General features: G+C 40.1%; 1 protein-coding gene across 2 annotated transcripts; it reads left to right on the top strand.

The window, feature by feature from the left end:
* Positions 1–1,359: 1,359 nt before the first annotated feature.
* Positions 1,360–8,157, top strand: RGS4 (regulator of G protein signaling 4). 2 transcript variants are annotated; one of them, XM_037813245.1, is made up of 5 exons: positions 1,360–1,513; positions 4,355–4,459; positions 4,791–4,852; positions 5,396–5,562; positions 6,014–8,157. In XM_037813245.1, exons 1-5 carry the CDS (start codon positions 1,470–1,472, stop codon positions 6,251–6,253), a joined length of 618 nt encoding a protein of 205 aa, XP_037669173.1. In that variant the 5' UTR covers positions 1,360–1,469; the 3' UTR covers positions 6,254–8,157. The 2 variants fall into 2 exon arrangements, with proteins under 2 accessions (XP_037669173.1, XP_037669184.1); XM_037813256.1 differs by lacking the exon at positions 5,396–5,562 and having other exon boundaries at positions 6,014–6,227.
* Positions 8,158–8,670: the final 513 nt, after the last annotated feature.

The raw sequence follows: 8,670 nt of genomic DNA, 5'->3' as shown, positions 1-8,670 counted from the left end.
CTCTATTTTTCAGTTAATTTTTGTCCCCATTTTTCTACTCATCTCTCCATACACTGGATAAAGGGAGGGTGAACCACAAGGTTTTCACAATCACACAGTCACACCATGTAAGATATATAGTTATACAATCGTCTTCAAGAATCAAGGCTATGTATGGGGTTGCAGTTTGACAGTTTCAGGTATTTCCTTCTAGCTATTCCAATACACCAAAAACTTAAAAGGGATATCAATATAGCACATAAGAATATCCTCCAGAATGACCTCTTGACTCCATTTGAAATCTCTTAGCCACTGAAACTTTGTTTTGTTTCATTTCACTTCCCCCTTATGGTCAAGAAGACTCTCAATCCCATGATACTGGGTCCAGGCTCATCCCTGGGAGTCATGTCCCGCATTGCCAGGGAGATTCACACCCCTGGGAGTCATGTCCCATGCAGGGGGGAGGGCAGTGAGTTTACCTGCTGAGTGGGCTTATCTCTCTTTCTTTTTGAAATATTATTTTGGAGACCTGGAATCTCATAAGATGTAAACCTATTTGCAAAGAAAAATAGGCATTTTTATGTATCTGTGTTTTCCTTCCTCTTGTCCTCAGGCTGTTTTGTTTTCTTTCATCATTTTCCTTCACCTTTATGTAGGAGGCATGTGTGTTCAGGAGAGATTGTCAGTTTCAGGCTGAATTCTGTTCTCAGTAAGGTTTCTAGATAAGTATTCCACAGGCTGATTGCAGATGTAGTTAATCCATTTTCCCTAGACTAATTTTTTCTATGCTTCCAGGCAAGCCTGCCAAGCAGATAGCTATTCCTCTCCATATCCCTGTTTGCTTGTGACACCCAAGAATACAACTTCTGCAAATCACTGCGTGGAGACAGATGATCCTGCCAACTCCTTTTGGGAGTACTGAGGATCAGATCTTGGACTGTCTATGATGTGAGATTTCTAATCCAAAAGAGGAAACATGTTGGGAGTCAGCTCCAAATAAAGCCCACAGACTCCTGCTGGCACCCTCTCTTCCTGGGGGCAGATTTCCTTTGACATCGTTTTTAAAGGCAAGTGAATAACCTCGTGTTTTGCAGCATGGTACCCCTTTTTCTTCTCCTTTTCTAAAAATCCAAACTTCAGACACTGGTTGAGACATTGAATAAAATTTTATTTTCTCTACCTTTACTTTGCAAGAGGGTTTCTGCACTTTATTCTTTTTGCTTTGCGGATGCGACAGTCATTCCTTCCTTATCTCTTTCAGAGGCTGGAGGAGGCAGAGGGAGAGGAATTGGTATTACACAACTGCTATCTGATTGGCTGGAAACTCGGCACTGGGCTATAAAAGAGACCCCTGCAGGCTTGGGAGGGAGAAGCTCTGAAGATTCTGACAGCATCATTAGGAGAGAAAAGGCAAAGAGCACTCAAAGCAGAAGCCACAGCTCCACCTGCTGCATTTCTTTTCTAGTCCTGCGAATCCCACGGTAAACAAGATGTGCAAAGGACTTGCAGGTCTGCCAGCTTCCTGCTTGAAGAGGTAAGATGATTTTCGGGCACTGTGTTAAACTTTCTGATAGACTTTCTCAGATTTTACATATCCTACTCAGTAACCTGGTTCTTTGAGATTAGAAAAAATGTGGTCAGTAGAGCATCAACTTTCTACCTTCCTTCCAGGACTAGCTAGCTATTGTGACCAAGAAGTATTAACCCCAAATGTCGTTTTACATGACCTGTTCTGATTTTTAAGCCAGTTCCTCTAGTCAAGTTAGCTGTCTAATTAAGAAGTGATGTGAGACTTCTGAACTACATATAATGGTCTGTAATATCTCTACCTGTGATTATAGTTGTTATCTGGGCATCACTGGGGTACATAGAATTGCAGCTCTGGGCTTTCTGATATTGTTTCAGATCTTGTGTAAAGAGAAGACACCCCAGAATGAGGTTGGACTGTATCACCAGAAAGGCACGATGCTTTCTGTGTGATGCTGCAGTATCTTGCACTCTCTATGTTCTTATAAGTAAATGTTACAATGAAAAATGAGTTTTGAAGCTAGATAACCTTTATCTCCCTGCCCCAACCTCTTTGTGGGTGGTGGTTTAGAGGAAGTATTGATCATAGCAAAGCAGTTTCATCCTGAAGAAATTGTTGTTTTCAATTGGCCATCTCTTGATTAAAAACTTAAAAATATGCAGCCACTCATTTGTCTGTAGCTTTTTTTTTAAAGGGTCACATAAATGCTTTCAGAAAATTCTCAAATATGCACTAATAGGAAAAAAAAGCTAGTACATATTACATTATTTAATCTTGCAGTTAAAGGTGAAAAGTCAATCTCAAGGTACACCATCCCCTCTCCATCCCCCCCTGCAAACAGAGATCACCTTGAACTTCAAACTGGAGATGATCCCAGATAGCACGTTTTTTGTGTGTGTTACTAAGAAATTTACCTTTCAGATATTCTGCTTGTCATTCAGTGGTATAAAGTATTCATTGTTTTTTTAAAACGAAGCATGAGGGACTAAGAGAGAGTACCTATGAATAAGTCCTCTCACCTCCATCATTGATTTCCTGAACAGAATGGAACAAATTACACCATGTTTCAGTTAACTTGTAGATAAAATTAATCTTCACAAAATACAGGAATGTCAGGAGAGAGTTTTGCCTCTGGTAAATATTTTGGAATGAAAGATTGCACTGGAGAGATCTGTCCTCAAGGAGCTAAGAAGCTAACATGGGGAAGTGGGCTCTTTATCAATAGGGAGAACTGGACCTCACTTTCCTCACTGGTGAAATGTAAACCATCTGGTCCAACATCTTCATTCTAGGATTAGTATCTGAGGCTCTAGAGGGGACCTGAACTGCTCAAGCTCTTGTAGGTGGTAGGTGGCAGAGTGAGGACAACATCCAGTTTTCTTTACTCAGGTGACTTCTGAGGTCAAGCTGATTTTTATTTTTATGGCTGCACTGTGTTATAGGGACAAGTAACTTACTTGCTAAGCATACTGCCAACTCGTCATGAAATGACCCTGCTTTGGTAAATAACTGTTGGTTCTGAGATGGAGCCAGCCACCTGGAAATGTGAACTGAATCACATTATACTTGTGTCATCCAATTAACCTTCATGATTATATTATGTTTGTGATTATATAATATGTATATATATATGTATGTGTATATATATATATACATGCATTAAATCATCTTGCTATCATTAAGGAGCATCTGCTGACTAGTCACCAGTTAGGAAGCAGACAAGTAGAAACAGTCTTGTGAGGGAGAAAAAAATGCTATTTAAGGAACAGCCCAGGAACATAATGAAATTCAAAACTTCCTGGGAAAAACTCACATAGATAAACCACTAGTCTATCAGTAGCATCCTAAATATCTTTTTATCCTTGTGGATTTATTTTTCGCCCTCCAAGTAGACGCATTGAGTCATTCATTTCTTTTAAAATGGAATTTCACTTTTAAAACTTTGGCTTTTAGAACAAAAGAGATTCAAGCAAAAGGATAATTAAGTAAGAGTGAGAGTTTTGAACTAAAAGCTTCTTAAAAGGTCCTCCTTTTAGCCTAAGTCAGGAGCCCTGCTGTATCCTAGATACCTATTAAACATTGACAATAGGCTGAACGCTTTGTAGCAAACAATGACCAGCATCAGCAACTTGCTTACTTCTCATGCCCTTTGTAGTATAAATATACTTGATAGTGCAAATATTAAAAAGGAAAGCAGCAGCAGGAGATTTTCTAGGGTGCAAGGCTGAAGGAGTTCAGGTTTGTGCCATTTGAGATCTGCAAGCTACCATTTGCACTTACCACCCCATTTTCCACTTTCCTCTGCTAGTATATAAATCCATGCATATCCATAACACCATTTGCTTGGCCTACCACATCCATGGCTGGAACAGAATAGACCAGAACTTTTCTGAGGTGCTCCTACAACTCCCTCTCTTCTTTCAGTGAGGTGGATAGAAACAGCAACCAACCACCAGAAGGTGGCATGCAGCAAGAGGTGCCACATTCTGCAGTAACTGATTGCTTTATAATTCCTAAGAATTGCCCAATGAACATTAGCGTTGCTTTTGAAGATCTGAAAGCGTTGCAATGGTCAAATGTGACAGATCCATAAAGAGGCTCTTGAGATAGGATGGAGAGTCAGAATTCTAGTTATTGATGATGGAGCTTGTCTTAGGACTCTGGCCTCAAGGTCTGACCATAAGTCATAGACAGAAGCAAAAGTAGAATTTTTTCCAACTCTTATTCCCTAAATAAACTGCCCCTGATCCCTATACTAATACAGGACTCTTCAAGCTCTATCACTAAGGTACCTCTTAAAGAGAGCTGGTTTTCATTATTCATTCTCTTCTTTCCTTTTCTGTGCAGTGCAAAAGATATGAAACATCGCCTAGGTTTCCTGCTGCAGAAGTCTGATTCCTGTGAACATAATTCTTCCCACAGCAAGAAGGACAAAGTGGTCATTTGTCAGAGGTAAGAGAAAGGGCCTTGGTGAAGAGCCATTGACTATTAACTATCTGATGATGGAGATGTTCTATAAGGAGAAAGGAAAGTTATGACCTAGTTAAGCCAGAAAAGGATTGAAATGGCCTCCAGTTTGGGGGGTATCATGTTGCATGTGAAATTTCTAAACATTTCTTGAAAAGGCTGCTGTAATCAACAATAGGTCTCCTCATAATAATGGAAAATAAATCCCTGCCTTTTATTCAGGATCTTAGATGTTTTGCTCCAGTTTTGTATCATGGCCTTCAAAACATTCTTTTTTTTTTTTTTTTTTTTTTTTTTTTTCCTGTAATGTCTCTAGGGTGAGCCAAGAGGAAGTCAAGAAATGGAGTGAATCACTGGAAAACCTGATTAGCCATGAATGTGAGTCTGCCAGTCTTTTTTTCCCTTTCCTTTCTAAGACTAGTTATCTCATTCTATTCTTGATCCTATAGGAACTGCCAAAAGGTCTGGGTTCCTTCTAACTTGAGACTCAGGAGAACCTGTTCAAATTATATACAGACTGTTCAAAATTTTACTATGCCCTAGAGCTTTAGGATATACTATAGAAAGTTAATACAGGAATCATGTGGAAAATTGTTTCTCTGACCACATGGAAAAAGGGTACAAAGAAAAAAATATTCTAAATACTGTGATTTCTTTGCAGAATTGACCTCAGTTTCTCTTTCCTAAACAGACCTTGGCAATTGATAATTGCATAGGCATTTCAGAAATAAAATGCTTTAACCCTGGACTAAGAATCACAAGATGTAGCTGAAATCCAATAAATATCAAATACAAAGAAGGAGGGAACAGGGGAGTCCCTTAACTCGTGCCTTATTCCACCAAGTACCATGTCTTTATCTGAAATACAATATCCAGGGGGTTGGACAGTATGATGAAAACTGTGGTTCTTCTGTATTGCAGGTGGGTTGGCAGCTTTCAAAGCTTTCTTGAAGTCTGAATACAGTGAGGAGAACATTGACTTCTGGATCAGTTGTGAAGAGTATAAGAAAATCAAATCACCTTCCAAACTAAGTCCCAAGGCCAAAAAGATCTATAATGAATTCATCTCAGTCCAAGCAACCAAAGAGGTAGGTTTTCTTGGCAGAGAACTCGCTGGTCTCAGTGAAGTTTCCTAGAAGTGGTATTCATTGGCATAGGTCTTTAGATCATGTGAGTTAAATGTAAAGATTTAACTGTGGAACAGATCATTATAATCTTGAAAACCCCAAATCAATCAATTAAGGGAAAAAAAAAAAAACTCCTTCATCTAGATGACTTAGATGGCCCTCCTTAAAGAATTTTTCTGATGAATCTCCTTAATTTGTGAGAGTGAACAGAAAATATTGACCTGCCAAGCCCAAAGAAGAATGAACCTGTTACACTCTCTCACATGGGCCAGAATGGGAGCCCAAATGTACTTTTTTCCCATTCTTGGGGTATGGGGTGTGCACAGTCATTTATTATTCATTAGAAAACATGCAGCCTCCCATCTTTAAGAGAAGGCTTATGTCTAATGGAAGCCATGGCCTTTGCCCCCAGGTGAACCTGGATGCTTGTACCAGGGAGGAGACAAGTCGCAACATGCTGGAGCCCACGATAACCTGCTTTGATGAGGCCCAGAAGAAGATTTTCAACCTGATGGAGAAGGATTCATACCGCCGCTTCCTCAAATCCCGATTCTACCTTGATTTGGCCAACCCTTGCAGCTGCGGGTCAGAGAAGCAGAAAGGAGCCAAGAGTTCTGCAGACTGTGCTTCTCTGGTCCCCCAGTGTGCCTAACTCCCACCAGGAGGTGGAGGGCTGAAATGCCAAGACTCTATGTTCTGGAAATCTTGAGGCCAAATACTGATGTGTATTAAGCACCAGTGCTTTAACCACGTTGTAGCCTAGTATTCATGCTGCCTGGTATGTGTGAGTCACTCCCATGTAGAAACTAGATTTGGTTAGGATGTTTAGGTGTTCATAAGGGCAGGACCCCATTCCAGTCCAATTTCCCCCAATTTTTTTTAGGGTGCCATTTGAGCAAGTATCCAAATGTTGGCCTTTTAGGACTGGCTTTTAAGGATTGTTGGCAGGACTCTCTTCCCAACACTTTGACCTCAGATTGGTTGATTGGTACGCTTCAAGTGGCATCTACACATGCACATGTATTCTGTTAGCCAGCACTTTCTCAAAGCCCTAGATGTTTAAATGAGTTTGATCTATTATAAAAGCAGATGGGAAACACCCTAGGTGCTCAATAATTAGAGTGTGTATATGCACTTATATGTTTGGTCTGACCCCTGATCTTTCACCCTGCATACAAACAGAGCAATCTGAACTGACCACCATGAGGCTCAGAAAGAAATACTAACCTGTGAGAAACTGATTCTATAAAATTCCACGGGTCTTGCTGGAGAGGCATCCAAGGGACTTCATGCTTAATTTAAACACTGACAGCCTCCAAGTTGAGCAGTATTCTAAGGAGCAAAAATCCTCAAGTATCACTCACCTGATTGACACCGAGCTGTCCCTGACTGGTTATTACTGATGGCATTTTTGAGTCTCTTAGCTTCTGGCCTCCCCTTCTTTGCCTGGGTGCTTGGTGCATGCTTATAAGCAGCTGGGATTGGAAAGAGTTGAGAGATAGGATGCTTTAGCTGAACAAGGAAATTCAATTAGGACCTTGCCAGTTCTACCTACCCCGAGAGACTGGCTAAGTGAGGGCACAGAATTCAAAGATTGCTATTCTTATCCTCCATTCTCTTCTCTCCGACTCAAGGTGCTCTTCCAATTTTTTTTTTTCCTGAGAACTTTAGCCTCAAATGTGGCTCCTTAGTTCACTTCCCTTCCCCTGCCATAGACGCTGTAGGCTATATGCCTAGGTTTTAAACCAGTAGCAGGCAAACGATTTTATTTGATAAAGGAGAAACATGTTTTCACTAACTAAAAGCACTCCTGGGTTTTCTCTTTTATGGTAGAATCTTATCCATTCCATCCCAAACATCAGGGCTAAGAGAGACTGGAGGCACTTCTTTCTAGATCCTGAGACTAAATGAGAGTGGGAAAAAGAAAAAAGAAGTTAGCCATCGTTAGAACTACTGTTTGGAACTTTTTCAAGGCATACTTGAAATACTTGAAAATGTCTCATTTATGTTATTTATGATGTTTTGTACAATGCTTTTATTATTGTATTGTTTTATAAATGGAGGTGCAGGATATCACCTGAATTATTAATGAATGGCCAGGAAGTAATTTTCTTCTCATTCTTCTAAAACTACTGCCTTCTAAAGAGCACACATACCTATATACACACTGCACCAATTCCTCTAATAAAAATTACATGCATAAGCACACTTGTGGCTTTTAAGCCAATATGCTGGGCAGCAAAATGAAGACATTGGATTGTTTGTATTCAAGTCTCATGGTATTAAAAATGTAGGTTTTCTCAACTGTGCCCTTCTTGTCTCTCTGACATTCTTGCTCTCAATGGACTCAGAGTTCCTCATCAGAGACCCTTTCTGTTATACACAATCCCAGAGTTTTGTCTCTTGTTGACTCCAGGATCCAAACATGTAATTCTCTTGGTCTTGCCCTGTTAAAACTGTCATGACTTTCGGATTGTACCTGTACTCACAGCTGCTGTCTCACATGGGGGTCTGGGAGTCATTCTGAATGAGAAGTAAATTATTTTATGTAATACATTTTTCAAGTGTGTTTTTCAATTGTATTTTCCTGTTACTTCATCATCATTTGACATGGGGAGCTCACCAGCCCATGGTCCATGGACAGAATATTCCTTCCATATGCGTGCTGCCATGTGCTTCATGGGCCTCAAAGCTGATGCTTCCAGTGAAACACATGCATCTCATAATAAGGGTAAATAAATGCTTCATATCAAAGTATCTGCTTGTAAACACATTAATGATACACTGTGTCTATTATGTTAGGGGGACCCCTTCCCTCAATTCTTCCTTTCCCATTTTAAGAACCATGCTTAGAAGTTAGGGACAGAGGACCTTAAACATTTTTAAGTAACAGATCCTTCCAAGGATCTGATGAAAACTATGCGCCGTCTCTAAAGAAAATACAAAAGAATTCAAATTTCACATAAGTGTTTAGAGGAAACTTTTACACCCCCCTCACAAGCCCCAACCCAACTATCATTCCTCTCTCATACTCTAAATAAATCAGACTCTCACAGATGAGTGTGCAAG

Source organism: Choloepus didactylus, chromosome 2 (assembly GCF_015220235.1).
Source record: "Choloepus didactylus isolate mChoDid1 chromosome 2, mChoDid1.pri, whole genome shotgun sequence".
Lineage (NCBI taxonomy): Eukaryota > Metazoa > Chordata > Mammalia > Pilosa > Megalonychidae > Choloepus > Choloepus didactylus.
Note: the sequence above shows the minus strand (reverse complement) of the source record. Positions and strands in the feature narration are given on the sequence as shown.